Source organism: Anabrus simplex, chromosome 1 (assembly GCF_040414725.1).
Source record: "Anabrus simplex isolate iqAnaSimp1 chromosome 1, ASM4041472v1, whole genome shotgun sequence".
Classification (NCBI taxonomy): Eukaryota; Metazoa; Arthropoda; class Insecta; order Orthoptera; family Tettigoniidae; genus Anabrus; species Anabrus simplex.
Genome location: NC_090265.1, coordinates 1,073,289,688 through 1,073,312,785, shown reverse-complemented (window position 1 = coordinate 1,073,312,785; position 23,098 = coordinate 1,073,289,688). Strand labels below are relative to the sequence as shown.

The 23,098-nt window shown below is 36.9% G+C and overlaps 1 protein-coding gene across 1 annotated transcript in view; it reads left to right on the top strand.

The window, feature by feature from the left end:
• LOC136857994 (4-trimethylaminobutyraldehyde dehydrogenase) overlaps positions 1-23,098 on the top strand; it is a 168,016-nt gene that overhangs the window by 105,610 nt on the left and 39,308 nt on the right. The window contains exon 8 of the mRNA XM_067137164.2: positions 12,862-13,050. Coding sequence (XP_066993265.1) covers positions 12,862-13,050 — 189 coding nt within the window. The remainder of the gene's footprint in view (positions 1-12,861; positions 13,051-23,098) is intronic.

Sequence of the window (23,098 nt, the reverse complement as noted above, 5' to 3'; positions counted from 1 at the left end):
AGCTTATGGAAGAAAGAAAGTAGAACTGGCTGAGTCAGCAAAGAGGATGCATCTGGATGTGCTAGGAGTAAGTGATATTTGGGTAAGGGGAGATAACAAGGAAGAGATAGAAGATTATAAAGTGTACTTGACGGGTGTTAGAAAGGGAAGGGAAGAGTCTGGGGTAGGGCTCTTTATCAGGAATATCATTGCACGGAACATAGTTTCTGTTAGGCATGTAAATGAGCGAATGATGTGGGTAGATTTGTCAGTTGGAGGAATTAAGACTAGAATTGTGTCCGTGTATTCACCATGTGAGGGTGCGGATGAGGATGAAGTTGACAAGTTTTATGAAGCATTGAGTGACATCGTGGTCAGGGTCAACAGCAAGGATAGAATAGTGCTAATGGACGATTTCAATGCGAGAGTTGGGAATAGAACTGAAGGATACGAAAGGGTGATTGGTAAATGTGGGGAAGATATGGAAGCTAATGGGAATGGGAAGCATTTGCTGGACTTTTGTGCTAGTATGGGTTTAGCTGTTACGAATACATTCTTCAAGCATAAGGCTATTCACCGCTACACATGGGAGGCTAGGGGTACCAGATCCATAATAGACTATATCTTAACAGATTTCGAATTCAGGAAATCTGTTGGGAATGTATGAGTTTTCTGCGGATTTTTCAATGATACAGACCACTATCTGATCTGTAGTGAACTAAGTATCTCTAGGCCTAGGGTAGAGAAAGTGAAATCTGTCTGCAAACGAATAAGGGTAGAAAATCTCCAGGACGAGGAAATTAGACGGAAGTACATGGATATGATTAGTGAGAAGTTTCAAACAGTAGACAGTAAAGAAGTTCAAGATATAGAAAGTGAATGGGTGGCATACAGGGATGCTGTAGTAGAAACAGCAAGGGAATGCCTAGGAACAACTGTGTGTAAAGATGGGAAAAGGCAAACATCTTGGTGGAATGATGAAGTGAGAGCAGCTTGTAAATGTAAAAAGAAGGCTTATCAGAAATAGCTCCAAACAAGGGCCGAGGCAGACAGGGATTTGTATGTAAAGGAAAGAAACAGAGTGAAACAAATAGTTGTTGAATCCAAAAAGAAGTCCTGGGAAGATTTTGGTAACAACCTGGAAAGGCTAGGTCAAGCAGCAGGGAAACCTTTCTGGACAGTAATAAAGAATCTTAGGAAGGGAGGGAAAAAGGAAATGAACAGTGTTTTGAGTAATTCAGGTGAACTCATAATAGATCCCAGGGAATCACTGGAGAGGTGGAGGGAGTATTTTGAACATCATCTCAATGTAAAAGGAAATCATCCTGGTGGTGTTGTGAACAGCCAAGCTCATGGGGAGGAGGAAAATGATGTTGGTGAAATTATGCTTGAGGAAGTGGAAAAGATGGTAAATAAACTCCATTGTCATAAGGCATCAGGAATAGATGAAATTAGACCTGAAATGGTGAAGTATAGTGGGAAGGCAGGGATGAAATGGCTTCATAGGGTAGTGAAATTAGCATGGAGTGTTGGTAAGGTACCTTCAGATTGGGCAAAAGCAGTAATTGCACCTATCTATAAGCAAGGGAACAGGAAGGATTGCAACAACTATAGAGGTATCTCATTGATTAGTATACCAGGAAAAGTATTCACTGGCATCTTGGAAGGGAGGGTGCGATCAGTCGTTGAGAGGAAGCTGGATGAAAACCAGTTTGGTTTCAGACCACAGAGAGGCCGTCAGAATCAGATTTTCAGTATGCGCCAGTTAATTGAAAAATGCTACGAGAGGAATAGGCAGTTGTGTTTGTTTTGTAGATCTAGAGAAAGCATATGGCAGGGTACTGAGGGAATAAATGTTCGCCATACTGGGGGACTATGGAATTAAAGGCAGATTATTAAAAGCGATCAAAGGCATTTATGTTGACAATTGGGCTTCAGTGAGAATTGATGGTAGAATGAGTTCTTGGTTCAGGGTACTTACAGGGGTTAGACAAGGCTGTAATCTTTCACCTTTGCTGTTCGTAGTTTACATGGATCATCTGCTGAAAGGTATAAAGTGGCAGGGAGTGATTCAGTTAGGTGGAAATGTAGTAAGCAGTCTGGCCTATGCTGACGATTTGGTCTTAATGGCAGATTGTGCCGAAAGCCTACAGTCTAATATCTTGGAACTAGAAAATAGGTGCAATGAGTATGGTATGAAAATTAGCCTCTCAAAGACTAAATTGATGTCAGTAGGTAAGAAATTCAACAGAACTGAATGTCAGATAGGTGATACAAAGCTAGAACAGGTCAATAATTTCAAGTATTTAGGTTGTGTGTTCTCCCAGGTTGGTAATATAGTAAGTGAGATTGAATCAAGGTTTCGTAAAGCTTATGCAGTGAGCTTGCAGCTGTGATCAACAGTATTCTGTAAGAAGGAAGTGAGCTCCCAGACGAAACTATCTTTACATCGGTCTGTTTTCAGACCAACTTTGCTTTACGGGAGCGAAAGCTGGGTGGACTCAGGATATCTTATTCATAAGTTAGGAGTAACAGACATGAAAGTAGCAAGAATGATTGCTGGTTCAAACAGGTGGGAACAATGGCAGTAGGGTACTCAGAATGAGGAGATAAAGGCTAATTTAGGAATGAACTCGATGGATGAAGCTGTACGCATAAATCGGCTTCGGTGTTGGGGTCATGTGAGGCGAATGGAGGAGGATAGGTTACCTAGGAGAATAATGGACTCTGCTATGGAGTGTAAGAGAAGTAGAGATAGACCAAGACGACGATGGTTAGACTTGGTTTCTAACGATTTAAAAATAAGAGGTATAGAACTAAATGAGGCCACAACACTAGTTGCAAATCGAGGATTGTAGCTACGTTTAATAAATTCACAGAGGCTTGCAGACTGAACGCTGAAAGGCATAACAGTTTATAATGATAATGTATGTATGTATGTATGTATGTATGTATGTATGTATATGTATTAAGCTTGTGGAATTTGATTAGTAATTTGAGAGGTTTAAATCCTTAAAAATTAGACATTCAACATGCGCAAGAATATGTAGGTACCATTAATGGTATACAGCCTCAAATAATGTTTAAAAGGTTATTTCACTTAAGCCCATGAGTTTTACAAATAATATTTTTGGCAATAAAGAAGAGACATTGAAAATTCAGTCGAGTACCTTGGCTGTTGTGAAGACTTAGTTTTAGAATTTCAAACAACTTCTACATGGTCCCAATCCATATATGCGTTATGTATATGGTTTATTATCATTCTATTTTGATAGATATTGAAGAAACACACACAACCTGGCAGACAAACTGACACTGACAACAACCATATTTCTTGTAAAATTACAAATTCATACATCAAATGGTTTGGAGGGATGAATAATTTTGTTACAAGCCTTTACGCTCCAGCCAAAATCCCTTAGGGGCGTATTGTTTTAAGACCTGTCATTATTTAAAATGTAAAACTTACAGGGGCAACCATCATGTGAAATTTTAACCTCGTCAAACAGTTTCAGAGATATGAATATTTATGTTTTCAGGCCTTGATCTCCCGGTCAAAACCAATTAGTGCTGTATTACTTTAAGATCATATTTTATTTAAAAACCTAAGACATATAGGAGCAACTGTCATGTGAAATTTCAAACTCATATACCAAACGGTTTGAGAGGAATTAATATTTATGCCATCAGTCCCTCCTACCTCCAAGTTGAAGTCCCTTAGTGGTGTGTTATTTAAGACCACATTTATTTAAAATCTATTACATATAGGAGCAAACATCATGTGAAGTGTCAACCTCATAAGTTTAAACAGTTTCAGAGATATTAATATTTGTTTTCAGACCTTACCCTCCCAGTCAAAACACTGTAGAGTTGTATTATTTTAAGACCACTTGTTATTTAAAATCTAAGACATATAGGACAAACGTCATATGAAATTTCAAGCTCGTATGTAAAACAGTTTGAGAGAAATGAACATTTGTCATCAGCTAACCCCTTCCAGTCAATCCCCCCTTAGGGGTGTATTGCTTTAAGACCACTTCTTATTTAATATCTATTCTATATAGGAGCAATTATAATGTGAAATTTCAATCTCATATGTCAGTCGGTGTCAAAGATATGAATATTTATATTTTTAGGCCCCACCCTCGCGGTCATAACCCCTTAGCAGTGCATAATTTTAAGACAACTTTTTATTTAAAATCTAAGATATATAGAGCAACCGTCATGTGAAATTTCATACTTGTGTACCAAACGATTTGAGAGAAATTAATATTTATGTCATCAGTCCCCCACTTGCAGTTGAAACCCCCTTAGGGATGTATTATTTTAAAACCACGTTTTATTCAAAATTTAAGACATATAGGAGGAACCATCATGTGAAATTTCAACCTCGTATGTCAAACGGTTTCAGAGAAATGAATATTTTTGTTTTCGGATATTAACCCCCAGTGAATTTTGTTTATAAACTTGTGTTATTTAACATCTAGTTCATAAAAGAGTAATCATTGAGTGATATTTCAATTTTGTTCAGAAAACGGTTTCAGAGTAATGTATAATTTGATTTTCAGGGTTTTACCCCTGTTTCATCCCATTGAAGCTGGAATTTTAAAAAACCCTTCTTTAGTGCATGCCTATGTTGTAATAGCAATGTATCCCCAAAATACCATTTGTTTATGTATAGAAGTAGACAATCAGTCAGGACATTGCCTTTTATATATATATTGATAAGTATCATAATAAAAATACTTCAACCACTATTTCAGTTCTTTTCAACACAACACCCGAGATCCCAAATACTAAACTTCATGTCTCTAACATCTTCAGTTTTTGAGATATACAGTAAGAATCTTCTTAAGAATAGTTCAACTCCTTTTTCACTTCTTTTCACCCCCTTTCTCTTAAGTGGATCTTCCGAAAACAAAAGAATATGCGTTTCTATTTTTTTAAAGGAGATCCCAAATACCATACTTTGTCTCTAACATCTTCAGTTTTTGAGATATATGGTAAGTATCTTTGTAAAAAGAATTCAACCCATTTTTCAGTCCTTACACCTCCTGCCCCAATATGGATTTTTCAAAAATAAAAAATTACATGTTTTCTTTTTTAAGAGAGATTTCAAATAACATTTTTCACATCTGTAACCTTAAGTTTTTTTAATACATATAAGTACCCTCATAAAAAGAATTCAATCTTTATCACTTCCTTTCACCCTCTCCCTCCCTTAAGTGGATTTTCCAAAAACAAAAAATATGTTTCTTTATTTTTAAAAGAGATTCCAAATACCAATTTTCACATCTGTAACATCTTCATTACTTGATATATAAGTATCCTCATAAAAAGTTTCAATTCTTTCTTCACTTCATCCCTTCCCCCTGAAGTGTATTCTCCAAAAACAAAAACAAAATCTTCAATTTTTGAGATATAAGTAACTTATCCTTATAAAAAGAATTCAACTCCTTTTCCATTCCCTTTTACAACCTCCCTAAAGTGGATTTACCAAAGAACCATGTTTCTTTATTTTTAAAGGAGATTCCAAATACCAGTTTTCACATCTGTAACATCTTCTGTCTATGAGATGTCATTATCCTAATCAAAATAATTCAATCCCTTTCTCAGACCTCTTTACACCCCCATCAAGTGTTTTTTTTTTTTTTCTCTGAAATATGTTTCATTATTTTTAAAAGATTAAAAATACATATTTTCACTTCTGTAACATGCTTTTTTGAGATATACTATAGATATGCTCATTTTAAAAATTGACCCCCTTTTTCACTTCTCCTTAAGTGGATTTTCTGGGGGAAAAAATTATGCTTGTTCCTTTACTTTTACAGGAGATATACTATAGATATACTCATTTCAAAAATTCATTCCTCTTGTCACTCCAAAGAGGATTTTCCAAAAACAAAAACAACATATTTCTTTACTTTTATAGGAGATTCCAAATGCCAATTTTCACTTCCGTAAAATCTGTAGTTTTTGAGATATAAGTATCCTTATATAAAGAATTCAACTCATTTTTCAATTCTTTCACCCCTCCTTAAGTGGATTTTCTGAAAACAAAAGAATATGTGTTTCTTTATAAAGGAGATTCCAAATACATTACTAATTTTCACGTCTTTAAACTGTTAAGTATTTGAGATATAGATATACTTATTTTAAAAATTCACCTTCCCCTTAGTGACGGAATATCTAAAAACCCTTCATTAGTGAGAACTTGCACTGTAATATCAATATATCCCCAAAATTTCATTTGTTTATGTCCAGTTTTGGCTGGTGATGGTGAATCAGTCAGGATATATATACTTTAATAGTGGCAACACTGCTGTAGAAATGCCATGCAATGGAACCTAATAATGTCGCTGATAGCACATGTTAGTTACATACCTACCTTACCTCAGTGCTCATGGACTCTTCCTTCCCACATCATGCGCATGCGAACTGGCAAGAGGAACAGAGCCTTGTGTGTTAACTGACGGTCTAAGGTAGTGTTGTCATGATGTTTTTGAAACTTGAACAGCGGAGGGGGATAAAGATTGAATGTGCCAGGGGTCGTATAGCACAACAGTGTCATCAAGGTCTTCAAGAGACTTGTGGAAAATCTGCATTGCCTTACAGAACAGTGGCACGGTGATAAAAGCATTCAACAAGGGAAGCCAAAATATGGCAGACATGCATTGGTAGGTCATCCTGGTGTCAGTGAAGAAGTACTGGATGCTCTTACCACATCACTGGACACTGTCAGTTGCAGGGTCTGCCCTGTCAATATTTATTATAAAACTAGCTGACCCAACAGACGTCGTTCTGTCAAAAATAAATGACAATGGAACGAACTTAAATTCAGAACACGCAAAAATCAGAATAATGCAAATGACGAATCATCAACATCAAATGAGTTAATTTTCTACTGCTACTAAAAGTTAGTAACAAACTACTGGAAAAACGTGTTTTCATTACCTGCAATATTAATATCTTGATTGTGAATAAGGAAATGCTCAAATAGGTCACAGCATATCACTACCCAGAAATAACCCTGATTGACTGTAACGTAGATGAGAACTGTTCAGCAGGTCTTCAAATCCCTCACAGAGCCATAACTATCCCCCGTTGCAAATCAAGTAACTTGATAAGTTGATGGCGTGAAGATAATGTGGCAAAACTTACTCCTCTTTCTTCGTAGGAAATAACTATCATAGAAAACACTGATTCCAATCAACACTGTGAAGATATTTTTCATTGTAAAGCTTTAAGGTACACGATATTTTTTGTTTGATTACCTGGTGCGTAAACAAACAAAGTTGATGGTTTTCCAACACGGGAACAGGCAACATACAATTGGCCATGCAAGAAACATGGGTTTTCAAGATTAATGCCGCAAACACTCAATGACTGCCCCTGGGATTTATTTATGGTCATAGCAAAAGCGACGTGCACTGGAAACTGCAGTCGTTTAAATTCAAATGGTATGTCAGTCGGAATCATAGGGATTCATAGTATCAAAACGTCTTCTCCTTTATTATTCCCCGTTAGAATGGTTGCTTCGATCACGTTCAGTAATGTTTTCACCACTAGCCGTGTGCCATTACAAAGGCGCGGTTGGTTGATATTTCGCAACATTATGACCACTGATCCGACATTTAATTGAAGAATGTGAGGTGGCAATCCTGGCAAATCCAGCGAGTTCAAAAATTTGGGTGGATAGTTGACAACATCATCTTGGTTAGCAGCGGATTCAACTGGTTTGTATGTCCTCAATTCACCGGCAATTTCATTTTGAACTTTGAAATATAATTCATTTACATCCATGTTTTTGGCAGTTAATATAGCTCGTTCGCTCAACCAAATTTGATCTGTGTAATTTTGAGCAATGTTTGGGAACACCTCTTGAATGAGTTCAGTTTTGGATTCAGTCAACCGACAAAAATTGTCAGGAAAAGTAATGCAGCCAGTCAGAACGTCTGAAGGGAATTTGCCATTACCAATGTCAATGAAAAGAAAAAATGAAATGGCGTATGGCTTTTAGTGGCGAGAGTGTCCGAGGACATGTTCGGCTCGCCAGGCGCAGGTCTTTAGATTTGACTCCCGTGGCGACCTGCGCGTCGTGATGAGGATGAAATGATGATGAAGGCGACACATACACTCAGCCCCCGTGCCAGCAAAATTAACCAATGATGGTTAAATTTCCCGACCCTGCCGGGAATCGAACCCGGGACCCCTGTGGCCAAAGGCCAGCATACTAACCACTTAGCCAGGGAGCCGGACACCAGTGTCAATTAGTTGTTTTGAAATTATCTCTCCAGATGGATCATTTTGCAACTTGACATGCATATTCTGGCTTAAATTTAGTATCTTGACGTGTATCTACAAAACTGATGACTTTAAACACGCATTAAGTTCATCAGCTGGCGTTGACCGTGGAATCACTGGCAATGTTTGACGAAAATCTCCTCACAAAATCATCGCTCCACCAAATCGGTTTTGATTGTTCCGCAGATCTTGCATGGTTTCGTCTAATGCCTCCAAGGACTTTTTATGTGCCATGATGCATTCATCCCACACTGTCAATTTACATTGTTGCAAAATCTTTGCCATTGCAGAGTTCTTTGATATGTTGCAGGTCGGAGTTTCGTTGCTTTGCATATTCAACGGAAATTTGAGCGCTGAATGGGCTTCCGACAATGTAGCTGCAATGCCTGATGAAGCAAGTACAAGTGCAATTTCATTGTGTGAGCAATTTGTTGCTAAAATCAATGAAATTCAGAAAGTTTTTCCTGTACCCCCGCGAGCGTCCAAGAAGTAAATCCCTCCAGTTCCATCATTTACAACTTTCATTAGAGTATCAAATACATACTTTTATTGTTGGTTCGACAGTGGAAGATTTATTTGAACTGATTCTCTTAAAGCACCGAGATCGTACAGTTTTTTGCGTTGCAACTCTTGATTAAAAGCGTTGTGCATCGGGCGATTGGGCGCAGCCATGCCTAATTGAGATAATACTTTGTTTGACACCATCAAGCACATGTTCTTAATTGATATCAACGCCTCATTGTACATTTCTTCACTGATTTGTAAATTTGTGCAGTCCGATTAGATTAAAACATGGCTTTGCTTGCAGCATTTCGAGTTCTTCGACCGAAGTTGCTCCGCCCGCGTCTTATAGGCGGCATGAGTCTTGAAATGAGTATACTGTATATGGAAGCACACACAAAATAAACCAATCAACCAAAGAAAGCGATAAACTTGTTTGTTGAGAAACGAAGATTTAAAAACAATCAATGTAGACAAAGGTCTCTAACTACGACACTGCGTGCGACTGTCTGGAGAGCGTACGCGCAAAACCAAAACCCAAGGAGATATTCTTCCTGTCACAAACTGAGAACTAAGCAAGATAAGAACTTGGGGTTTGTTTCAAAAATAACTTCCATATCTGAAGACCATTTGCCTCGCTTTGACCCCCCTTGCAAATTCAATAGCAAAGAAGTTGGCCAGCGACTGACTTTTTTGTGCCTGCACATAAAAATCTCTGAACATGACTGAAAGGAAACACAAATAGTGCATGTTCTTACCATTTAAATTTAAAAACAAACTTATCTACGTCGAGCTGAAATGTTCCTTTACCAGCAGTGAAAAAATTACAAATATAGTGAATATTAAATAGGAGTTATGACATGATAAGTTCTATGCAATGAAGATTTTGCATTTGAGGTAACATTCCATTATATTAACATTTTCACACTCAATTATTGTGTAAACCTTTTTTCTGTTAACGGCATCAAATGCGGCTTGAAATTTTGTACATAATCTGATATTCACCCATTTTAACCGATAACATTGAGATTTATGGACATTTGGCAAACGCGCTGGATTAGAGGAGGATAGCGCTAAGCGCAAACGTGAGAGAAGGAAAGAGAGATGAACAGTTAGAATGGAAAAAGAGAAATGGGGCTTTTACGGTTTTTCCTGGCATTTTTTCCAATTTTTCTCTTCGTAAAAACCTTACTCGGACTTCGACAAATTTTTGAAAAAAAAAGAATTAGCCGAATTGGTCCAGCCGTTCTCGAGTTTTGCGCTTAGCAACGCATTTAGCGATTCATTTTTATTTATATAGATTCGTAAGTTTACATAATTATCACTCGTACACGTTTTGAGAGATGGCCCACTCTCTTCATCAGCGAACTTGACATCTCCAAACAAAATACCTCATATTTTAAGATCTGTTGATACTAACTTACACTAAAATCATAAAATATAACACATTTTCTCTCTCTCTCTCTCTCTCTCTCTCTCTAAAATGTTTCCTTAATAATGCTTCTCTAAATAGCAGTAATAGTTGTTGTATTGTCCTTCTTCTTCTCCTTCTTGTTTCCAAATTTGGCCACCTATGAACCGCATTGAACCTAAGTCTTCTTATTCTCCTTCTTATACATCTTCTTCTTCTTCTTCTTTTCCTCCTCCTCCTCCTCCTCCTCCTCCCAGAACCTCTTCATCCTTTCACTTCTAATCTTCCTTTCTTTCTCAGATATGACCAATTTGGGTCTACATTTTGGTGGTTTCTCCTGGAATGTTTCGATGCTGTCCACTCGGCTTGTATTGTCTTTATTGTGGAAACATAAACAAAATTGGTATTAATAAACTGTCATTGATCACTTGGATTAACTGTTAAAAGTCCATCTAAGATGTTCTTATCTTCCACTGAATTTCTTTCTACCTCATAAGATGTATTTAGAATAAGTTGCCCCTTGAACTGTAACTTGGTTGTTCAGACTTCTCCTGTGATGATGTTTGGCCATATATAAACAGAGCGCTCAGTTTATTGATGAGATTAACATCCACAACATCAACCCTGGTCTGATTTAACTAGACTAAGACCAACAGGCACATAAGATTCAACAAAATTCTATTATTTATCTACATAAACTAAGAAAGAATGTTATAACAATATTTACATATAATGATGAGGAACATGCAAAAACTTTTCCACAAAAGAAGATTGCAATGAGAGAACATAACTCTTAAAAGAAACTTTTCACACAAATGTCTTCATATTTTAATTGTTTTATAACATTTTTATGTATTGACAATGATCCAAAGAATCAAAACATGTCTGCATAAAACTATGTGTTAATTTTAGAGTTAACAACATTGTGTATTGAAGAAGGTGGATAAAAATCCTATATATTAATTTTAATTGTAAATTGTCAATACAGACCAAAGATGATTTTTATTGTATGCAATAATTAAATAGTTGCCACTATTAAAGTTCATACCCTCTTACTAGCAGGTACCAGCGACTTCGCTCATGTTCATTATTTCTACCCTAGATTTAAAAACATGATTTAAAAGCAAAATAAAAAACACATTAACACACATTGTTTTTACATAATACATAGGATATATATATATATATGTTATTTTAAAATTATATTGTACTTTCAATGGGAGACTCCGTGGCTCAGGCGGCCTCTCACCACTGGGTTCCATGGTTCAAATCCTGGTCACTCCATGTGAGATTTGTGCTGGACAAAGCGGAGGCAGGACAGATTTTTCTCCGGGTATTTTGGTTTTCCCTGTCATATTTCATTCCAGTCTCTAATATCATTTCATCTGTCATTCATTAATCATTGCCCCAGAGGAGTGTGACAGGCTTCGGCAGCCAGCACAGTTCCTATCCTCGCCGCTAGATGGGGGCTTCATTCACTCCATTCCTGACCCAGTCAAATGACTGGAAACAGGCTGTGGATTTTCATTGTTACTTTCAATGCTTAAGATACCGGGTTGGTGGATGGTACAAAGTAATATTAACACAGTATTATGACCTTATTATATAGAAAGCAAACTAATTTTTCCTTATAGAGCTTCTGGATTAACTGTATTAAGTGTCCTTCCATTTGGTGCTAAGATGTATAATGTATTTACCTTTCCAGCTCTTGAGCAAACCGCATACAGTTGACCATGGGAGAAGCACGTTTCCGAATATCAAGTCCTACAACTTTAAGCAATTGTTCTTGTGCCTTTTTGATGCACAAATCGAAACTCAAAAGAACGGGGAGCTGCAGACATCTAAATTGAAACGGTATATCCGAAGGGATGGTTGAATTGCAGGAACAAACACTACTTCCTCTGTGGCATGTCCAGTCACGATGGTGGTTTCAGTAATATTCGGCATCAGTTTCTTGACTGAGAGTCATGTTCCGTATCAGAGGGAAGGAGGGTTCATATTCTTGATGATAATCTTCAGCTCTAAGATGTTCGAGGGTATCCAGATGACACTCCAAGTTGTTCAAAAGCTCTGTTATATAGTTGACAGCCTCATCTGTATTGTGTCTCATGTTGATAGACTTGTAAATTTTTTATTTGTAATTCTTGTAAAAGTTGCGTGTTGATGCGATGACAGCTTCATTTCTTGGAGCAAGAATCTTTGGCACAGCCATGCGGTATTGGTGAAATGCTGTACCCATCTGTGTTAAAATTTCAAATACTTCCCGATATCACGGACTGAACGTGGCTCCTCGAGTTGGGGACTGAAACTGGCTTCCTATGCCATGGACTTAAAATGGGTCCTTTACTTGTATTACCTATCTTTGTATGTTGCCTAGCGACAGTGAATCTGTTCATTTATCCTGGTGATAGCATGTTGGATTGTCATATCACAACACCCGTTTTCTGCCAGTTTTTTTGTTCATAACTCCCTAATGAACATGAAGATAAAAGGTGCATTTGGACCCCCTTCCATCCACCTATGTTAAAAATTTCAGATCTCTGCTTGTCGTAATTTTGGCTGGGCATCAGGCACACACACACACTTCCTTTTATTTATATATGTATAGATATCTTGCCTTACTTTTGTTGAAATATGTATTTATACTGTCAGTCATATTCTTGTAGGTTTGTTCCAATGGGACCAGGGTGTTTGTACAAGAAACTATTGCATCACAGTTCTTGGATAAGTTGGTTGAAGCTACAAAGAAGCTGAAGATTGGGGATCCTTATGCTGAAGATACTGTGGTGGGGGCAACAATTTCAAAAGAACATGCTGAGAAAGTTTTAAAATATATTGAAGATGCCAAGAAGGAAGTGAGTAATACAGTATATGTCATTTGATATGATTGTTTCTTGTATATTATATTGCAGTTACTGAGTGCAAGGACAGTTTCATTCAACACATGAGAAAATTTTTAACAACTAATCATGCATTTTGAAATAGTTTGTTATTAAAATTTTAAAAATTAATATGGTCTTTTTTTGAGGATATTTAATTTTTAACATAATTTCTGTGTGTGGTCTGTACTAACTGCTGTAAATATTGATCAAGAATGAATTTGTAGTTCCAACAGCACAGTGACGGTTTTAGTGCATAGAGTTATTTCTGAAGTTTGAATGTTAGATCCCCATTTATGTTTGCTCCTTCTGCTGGTGTCATGTATATCGCTTCCTGTAAATCACCATACAAGAATGAAGTTTTATGTCAAACTGAGTGACCTTGTAATCATTCTTTACTGCTATGGCTAATAGGATTCTAATTTAACTGGGAAGAAAATTTCCTTGTAGCCGATCTTTTGTTTTAATAAATACTTAAGCACAAAGCCTGGCTTTAAAACCATGGTTTGTTTGAAGCTTCTGAATCTTTAACTTTGAAGACCCATTGGATCCAATGATAATCATTGTGCCTGTTTTTAGAGCAAGTATTGAACCAGGCCAGTTAGCTGGAAAATTTATAATTTTATTGTATTGGAATTATGCATTCACTCATTCAGGACAAATACCTCAGGTTCCCTATGAGAATCAAAATCTACATCATTTGATGGCCTAGCTGGCATCAGTTTTGTAATAAAGATCAAGTCTCTCACAGTTCATTGGCATTGGCTCGAAGTAGCTTACGCAGTGACCTCCACTATATACACTAGCCTCATGTCTTGGTAGGTGTGCTAGTTAAAACTGATGAGCCCAAATTGGCACAATGGGGCAAAACTCTGGCACCTAAGAATGAGTTAGCTGGAAAATTTATAATTTCCTCCGGCTTAAATTGGAATTATGCATTCACTTATTCAGGATAAATATTTCAGTTTCCCTATGGGGAATAAAGATCTACATCACTTGATTTACTTGATCATAATTTTCTAAAAGTTTGTTTTCTTGAGGACCTCGTTATGTACATATCCTTCAACATCTTCTATATCTTCTTGACAATGTTGCACCCGCTCTTGCAGCGGTCAATGCAAGATTATCCCGGTAGCTCATTATTTCTTCTCAGGGTATCCTTTTTCCGCCCATAAAATCTGAGATTTTATATGTAATTGTTTAACGTGGTTTCTGAAGAGATTCCGACCGCTGGGTACGCAACATGTAAGTATCAGTATGCACGAGAACGACGACCGATAACTTAAAAGTATCTCACATTTCATTTGTGAGAAGACATTAATTGCTTACATCTAGTAAACTTATCAACTAACTTAACTCTAAACGTTGCCAGAACAGAAATCATAACACAGTCACATTCTAAAGAAAATATATAAGATTATTTATTGAGAAAAATTAATGTTCAAGATATAGTGAAATCTTAGTAATTAATTCCGTGTTATCTCATCATTTGAAATTAAGTTTGAGTCAGCGCTGGCTCATTTAAGATAAAATAGTGGAACTTTAAAAAAAAATGCTAACATTCTCTCATTAATAAAGTTCAAATTCCAATAAATACACCTCTGTACCTTCGTAGCCATGTTCCGAAAGTATTATTTTTTTAAATAATATTTTGCGATCATTGAGCATTCAAGGAATCAAATAAAATTTTCATATTGTAAATACAGCTCTGTTAATTATTAAAGTTATCCTCACCACATATAAGACATGTTTCCCAAGTATACACTTTCGCGTGTATTAAACTGTGGCAGTGTTCACCGACCTTCTATTCATAAGTTAAAGTCTTTCATAGGTTTGAACTCCGAGTGTTAGGTAACATCTTTCAAGTACGAACAAGTAACGACTTACGAGCTAAAGCAATACCACCCTCGTGCCTACGATATCTGGCTCCTAACTAACCATTGTAATACTGGTCATTTTTATATACTAAGTTAAAATCATATTTATCTGAGTAGAAATAAATAAAATCTAACTAACTCTTCGAATAGTTTCTAATCTACACACTCATCTATTAGTGGCTCAATGTACTCTTGAAATCTGCACTGTCTCAATATTTCATTTATATACGTGCTACTGAACGTGTATGGATAGTATAGAATGTAGGGATTTCATATCAACCTGTAAGATCACCGCTCCACGAAATACTAGATATATAATCAATCATGAGTCTATTGCATCATATATAAGAACACTCTCTCTTACGTAGTACCTGTTATTCACCCAAGTCAAACACAATATCACTGTCACGATACACAATTCTACATAATTCATATTTACCTTACCTTGAAATGGTCATCTGCGCGAAATTCTCTTCTTGACGTATATTTTTAAACATGGCATATAAACTCACCTTATATTACTAATAAATCATTAGCACGTCAAATTGCAATTCTTACACTTCCAGTAGAACATAACTAAATCTCTTCACTTAAACCATTCATCAATATATAATCACATTTCAATAGAATACCGTCGTTACTTTAACATACTATCGGCTTCCATTTAGCCGCTTGCATATAGCCATAACCCCAAAACCATATGCTAAATATTCAAGAATTGCTTAGCAAAATACGCAGTCAATAACCTCTATTTTTAATAACAGTAATACGAATTCATATGCCCTCTTTCTCTGACGAAAGGAATACTTAATTTGTCAATGATCATCGTATTGCGCAGGTATTTCGTGACGTAAACTATACTCAGGTAAAACGAGATTAATCGAACCTTTACTAGTAACTTAGACTCATTGATTCTAGCTCTACACAAGTAACACACCTTTCTCTTATCGGATATTAGTTCCACTGTCAATGTGCTAGAGCGGTATCCAGTATATGTCATATTATCATTCTAACTCATCACTTCCATCTAATCTTAAAATCTTAAGTATTTCACACATTACTTATATTACACACGCGTTCTTAATTACTTCATAAATCACCAAATTCTCAGCACATGCCAAAATAGATTGAGGGTGCAGATTGCAAGAAACTACTCTACTATAGAAAAGTATGGACTTAGCTCGTCAGTTGCTACATCTGGTCTGGTGGTTGCTCCGTCCTTCTGTTGCTACTAGACCCTCAGATCGGAACTGGATATCTGGCTGGGCTGGACGTTCATGGTCATCTGCTGGTCATATAGCTCGTCAGACCACTCCATATCGTCCGGTCTTTAGGCTGGCCGATCCTCATCCAACGTCATCATCTCCACTGGTTGGCCTGTCCAATACTCTCCGGCTGGTCATCTGGTTCGACGGTACATATCCCCAGTTTAGTCCATCTTGATGAATTAGCAGACAGTCATCATCTTGTATCTGTAGACAATGAGAAGAATTCCTTGTGGGCAGTAATTAGTCATAGTATTCTGCATTTTTCTGTTATTTAAAATAATCGTCAAAGTTTTTCTTTCTGTGAAATATTTTCTCCGTAAATAATTATTATTTTTACTGCTACGGAAATTATAATCTTCTCATATGTAGATATTTAATATTTCACACAAGTGAATTCCGATTCTTCCGGTCGTTACGTTGCTGCTTATTAGCCCAAATCCGTCGTATATCACCAATATTTTATATATTTATATTTTTTTCTCGGCTCTTCTACTTGCATACAGCGATGAATACTTTAATTATATGCTGTCGCGAATATATAGAATTAATATTCTTCTTCTATAGGTAAGTATATTCGTCGAATATGTAGATCCGCTTGCATCTGCGTCTTGTCTCCGTGAAGTAATTTTTTTGAGAGTCTCCTTAAACAATTCACCCGCTGCTATATTTTTTTTAAAACAATTCAAATGAGCCTCTACTGTTCTCCAGTGTCTTCGAAACCTATCCTTTCCGTGACGTACATAGCCTGCTATACGTTGCATTGATACGAAGTTCATTGCCTTAGTAGATTGCATGGGCCATACCTTCCTACGCCGCCATTTTGTTGTTGGTCTACGAGATGCGAACGGGCACATTTAATCCCCCTGGCACAAAGAAAATATATTGGTGTCGATATATTTTCTCATTGTTAACTTGAATCTCAAATGTGACTTTGCATCTCGTATATTCTCTGCCATTGCGATATTATCTATTCGATTATCGAATATCAGCAGATTGATATCGATTACGTCCTAGTTGCATTAATTTGTTTACATGACCCGTAACCATGTATTTGGCAACCGCTTTTTCTTCATTCTAGTGGTCGTAATAAAGATATTTAATCCTTCCTCTTTGCGCATTTCACAATGGTAGGTCATTTAATGGCTTTAGACTTTCTTGACTCTTAAGTTCTTATTACATTTGCTGATTCTCTTGGAAGTATAACTTGATATTGCATGCATTATGTACGTTACGATATTTGCCACTTAAACTTGCTATTTCGTACGCATTATTCCCAAGTACGCGTTCGATTCTGTAGGGACCTTTGTATAACGGTAGAAATTTAGCACATATTTTTGCTGGTGCATTTGATATTGGTGCAGTCTTAACCAGAACTAGATCTCCTTGTTTGAAATGTGGATGGAACTTCTTATTCCGCAGCCTTCTTAACCGTTTTTGAGACTGATCCTTGAGTCTCTGTTGGATCTTTAGATTTATTTCTTGAGGATCTGGCTTTTTCTCTAGCTGCATAGTGAAAATGCTGTCCCATGTTCTCTGTGGATGAACATTTTTATGGGCTACGCTAGGAATTTGGGCAATTGATTGATTAACCGTGTTGTTTAAACTTTCTGCTATGATATCTAGCATATCTATCCATTTCCAATGTTGTTGACTACAATATATTCTCCCGAATTTAGCGATCTCCTTCATATATCTCTCTACGGGATTAGCTGCTGGATGACGAACTGAGCATAACGTATGCTTGATGCCCTCATTTCTTATTCGTTCGCGGAACATAACTGAAGTAAATTGTGTTCCTCTATCAGTTAGGATCCTCTCAGGTTTTCCCATTTCAGGAAATGTCTTATTAATGAGGCCGTGTAAAACTTGTTTAGTATTGGCTCTCTGTATGGCTTGCAATGAAATATATTTAGAGAATACGTCGATAACCACTAGTATATATTTCTTTCCCTTCCTAGCAGTGGGCAACTTTCCAAAAATATCTATTGCATAAATTTCCTGAGCTCTAGATGGTATAATTGGGATCGGTTTATGTCCGCATGTGTAATTGTTGTGCTTTACTCTCTGACACACATCGCATGTTTTCGCTATGTTTCTTACTGATCTTCGTAATCCATTCCACGTGAATTTCTCCATTATCGTCCCTATAACCTTGTCTATACCAGCATGTCCTGTCATCTTATGAGTATGCCAGATTAATTCTCTTTGTAGCCCTTCCGGTATTACAATTCTTTTGCTGTTACTGTTCTTGTCCACTACTTTCAATAGTATTCCGTCTACGATTTCATATTTCTTTGTGAGTTCTGGCGTTGATTCCCTGTTAACCAGATTATCGATGATGATCTTTAATTTCTGGTCAGATTCTTGAAATTCTCTCAGAATCTCTAACTTTCTTAGTAGTTGTTCGTCTTGAGTATCCAGTTCGATTGCTAGCACATGTTCTTCACCTTCATGTGGGTTTCTACTTAACGCATCAGCTAAGATGTTTTCCTTTCCACTGCAATGTTCAATCTTTAGGTCAAACTGTTGCGTGAATAACATCCATCGCGTTATCCTTTCGCTGATCATGACGGCTTTTAACCCAAAAGTCAACGCCTTGTGGTCTGTCCGTATTGTTACTGGGTAGCCATAAATTATACGTCTCCAATGTTGTAATGCGTGCACTATTGCGAGTAGTTCAAGCTCAGTAGTAGTATAATGTTGCTCATGTTTTCTAAGTTTCCTACTGGTAAATGCCAAATAAGTTCGTCTTTTGGTTTCATTATCTTCTTGATATAGGCATGCTCCTACACCAACGTGTGATGCATCAGCTTGAATTATGAATCTCTGTTGATAATCAGGATATCCCAGTTTAATACTTTTCTTCATCAGCTCTTTCATGTTGATGAATGCTTCTTCTGCCTCATCATTCCACTTCCATTTATTGTTGACCTTTAGCAAGTTCTGTAACGGTGCAGCCGTATCTGTGTAACCTTCACAATGGTCTGAGAAGAATCCAGTCAACCCAAGAAATTGCCTTATATGCTTTACTTTAGTCGGCCTAGGGAAATCGCATATTGCCTTTATTTTTACGGGATTTGGTCTTATCCCTTCTCCATCGATCACGTGACCTACAAAAAGTACTTGGCTTTGGCAAAATTTAGATTTTGATAAATTTATTTTGAAGCCAGTTCTCTGTAAATTACTTAATAGCTTTTCCAATTTGACACAGTGTTCTTCGAAGGTAGTGCTCGCAAAGACTAGATCATCAACATAACAATTTACAAAGTCCTTTACTTCACTCGTTAGGCTTCTGTCTAGTGCCCTTATCAATACTGCCGAACTGACCTTTAATCCGAAAGGCAACCGACAATAGGCATATGTTTGGTTATTAAACATAAAATCTGTTAATAACCGTGACTTTTCTTCAAGTACAATATGGTGAAATGAAGCTGTGCAGTCCATACTCGTAAAATATTTCTGACCTCGAAATCTCTTCACAATGTCCTTAATTTTAGGGGCCTGACTATACTCTGGAATCAGTCTGGAATTTAGGACTCGCGCATCGAGGCACAAACGAAGTTTTCCGTTATTTTTCTTTACAATTACTATAGGGTTCAGAAATGGAGTGGTAGTTTTCACGATCAATCCATCAGCTAACATTTCCTCGATGATTTGTTTTACTTCAGTGAAATATTTCTCTGGCACATCATATATTTTTCCCTTATATGGTGTCCAGTCAGTAACTATCAGTTTGTACTTATAATTAGGAATCTGCCCAGGTTTATCACTAAAAGCATCAATATATTTCTTTATGATGTTGTACAATATTCGTTTTTCTTCTGCAGATACCGCAGCTTGAATGATAGCCTCCCAAATTTCGGGTTTTTCGCAGCTTTTCTCTTCGATTGCAACTATCTCTTCAATTCTCATGACCAATTCCGGCTCTAATTCTGTGTTAAGATCTCTTTCTTCTAGTTCTTGGCTCTCTTCGTCCAATAGATCCACTTCTTTTCCCTCGATCTTTAACAATTCGTTCTCTTCAAGTGTGCTACTAATTTGAACTCTTTCTACAGTTCTGTTTCCATTATTTTCTACCACTGGAAATCGAATTTCACCCTTATCCATATCAATTGTCATCCTAGAGCTTATCATGAAGTCTATACCAAAAATGACGTTATATTTTATTTTCTTCATAACCATGAATGGATGCTCAAATTCATATTTTCCGATCTTTATACTTAAGTAGGCTTGTATCTTGCATTCAACAGACTTGTCTGGAATTATGCCTCGGATTTTTACACCAGATACAGGTATGATTGGTATCTGTATTTTCTGATTTAGCTCTTGGAATAAGGTATATGACATTACACTTATGCTAGCTCCAGAGTCCACTAAACAGTACAATCGTGTGTTGAACACTCTCACAACTATTACGGGTAACTTGAATTTAGGTTGAGTTTCGTGACAAGTATCTTCTTTTATTAAATCTTCAGGTTGAATGTCCCAATGATCTATTTGTGCTACTACCCAACTGCGAATTTTGACAATATTCATTAACGGTTTAATATTTACAATTTCGTGTTTAACTAGTTCGTCATCGGCGTTTTTTTTTTTTTCGCTCAGATGTTTGGGAAATTTCTGTGTTCCCATGATTTTCATGCTCCTTCCAGCCTTCTTCCTGTCTTCTTCGTTTATAATTCTGAAGTTCGAGACTTTCTGCGCCTTCGAGGTCGCCGTTTATATCCTTATTTTTGATGGCTTCCTCCCATCGGCTCCTATTTTGTCTCTCTTCTCTTAGCTCTTGAAGATATCGCCTATTCTCATCACTTTGATTATATTGTGCCGGTCTTCTCCTCTCATCGTATCGCCTTCTGTTCCTCTGATATGGTCGACTTCTATTGTTCCCATATCGAGTATTACTCCTATATTGGAAACCATTTCTATTTCCAATTTGCCCACATCTTCCGTGCTGTTGACCACTATACTGACAATAACATTTTCTTGGTTCTTTGTTTTGGGCTCTAACACAATCTTCTGTCCTAATTTCATGACCCTTATCTAGTCCTTGGTTAGTGATTTCGGAGCTGAGCGTATTGACTGCTTCTATTTGTCTTATATTTCTGGGGTTCCTCTCTATTAAGCAGGATGACGTTAGGTCGATCTGTCTTAACCGTCTCTCCATGTCAATAGCAGTTTGTATATCAGAGGCTGCTAATAATCTTTGTATTTCGAGTGGTAATTGCCTCTGAATAGTTTTAATTGCCTCCAGTTCACTAGGTGGAGAATCTAAGTCCTGAAAACGATGAAATTGTAGGGAGAAGAAATCACTAAAGCGAGTTTGGCCTGCAGTCGAAAATTTCCTTGAGTACAGCTCTAATCTTAGCTGCTGCTGGATCTCAGGATCCCAGAACTTCCTCAGGAAAGCTATTTTAAACTCATCATAGTTATGGAATGTGTATTTGAAAGCCTGGAACCAAATATTTGGGTTCCCGTCCAGATGTTTTTCGATAATTCTCAATTTCTTTTCCTCCTGGATTTTTCCTTCCCTAAAATATTCCTCAATGTCCCTAAGGAATTGTTTTGGCGAGGTTTTAACCGAACCGTCAAAATGTTTTGGGCGGTCGTCGTAATTTTTAATGATATTAATTATCGTGCTTCCCTCACTTTGATTACTACCGTTTAATATTTCCAAATCTCTTCTACTTGGGTCGCTTATCCCTGAAGGTGTGTTCTCTCTTTCATTAATCTGTACCTCTACTGCTCTCTGCCTATCACTAGCGCTTGAGGCCATTGATTTCGCCGTGTGCGATTCCACCTTCATCTCTTGGATTTCTCTTCTAATCTGTTTCATCTGCTCTTCTGTCTTTTCAATTTTCCGTTCTGATTCCAGCTTGTTATCTTCTATTTTCTGCTTCAATTCATCAATCTTCTGTGCTACTTTGGTCGCAGCTTGTTCATATTTTTCATCTAAGTCTTGCTGTCTTAGATTTAACCCTTGCATATTAGCTGTTATATTATCTATTTTCTCTTGTTCCAATTTTCGGATTGTTTCCTGGTTCTCCGTTACCATTTCATTTATTTTATTTATTTCCTCGTGTATTTCCCTGTTTCTATTTTCCATGGTTTCAGTCAACCTCATCTGCATGTTTTGGATTCCATTCTTAATTTCACATACTTCTGACCGTGTCTTCGCTGTTTCTTCAGTCACTTCCTCTTGTTTCTTGCGTAGCTCATCGATCATCCCTTTATGTTTGTCTTCTATTTTCTTAACAAATTCTTCTAAAGATTCTTTCTGTTTCTGTTGCCATTCTTCTCGTTTTCGTTCCTTTTCTATTCGTCTTCTTTCTTTCTCTTCTTCCATCTTCCTCTCTTTCTCTTCACGCTCCTGTTTCTCCTTCTGTCTTTCTTCTTCTCGCTCCTGTTTCTCCTTCTGTCTTTCTTCTTCTAGTTTCCTCTCTTTCTCTTCACGCTCCTGTTTCTCCTTCTGTTTTTCTTCTTCCAGTTTTCTCTCTTTTTCTTCCAGTTTCCTCTCTTTTTCTTGTTGTTGCTTCAAATATTCGAGAAACCATAATGGCGCTCCCTCTTGTTTCTCTTGAGCTCTTCTCATCTCCTCTTCTTGTTCTCTTCTTGTCTGAACTCTACCCTGTGTTGCCATTTTATGTCGTTTTCTATATATTCGTTATAATATCTCAAAGTTTATATTAAGCTCTCTATTTTGTTAAAAATCACTATTTGCCTAACAGTCCTCTAAGTTCACAAAATATTAAATATTATATCACACACACCACAATAACTTAGTCTACAAGGTTTAAAAATAGTTCAAGGTTTGCACTATATGCACTAGTTTGAAGTTTTCTCTTCAGTAAATAATAATATTGATGGACCTTCCTGGAGATC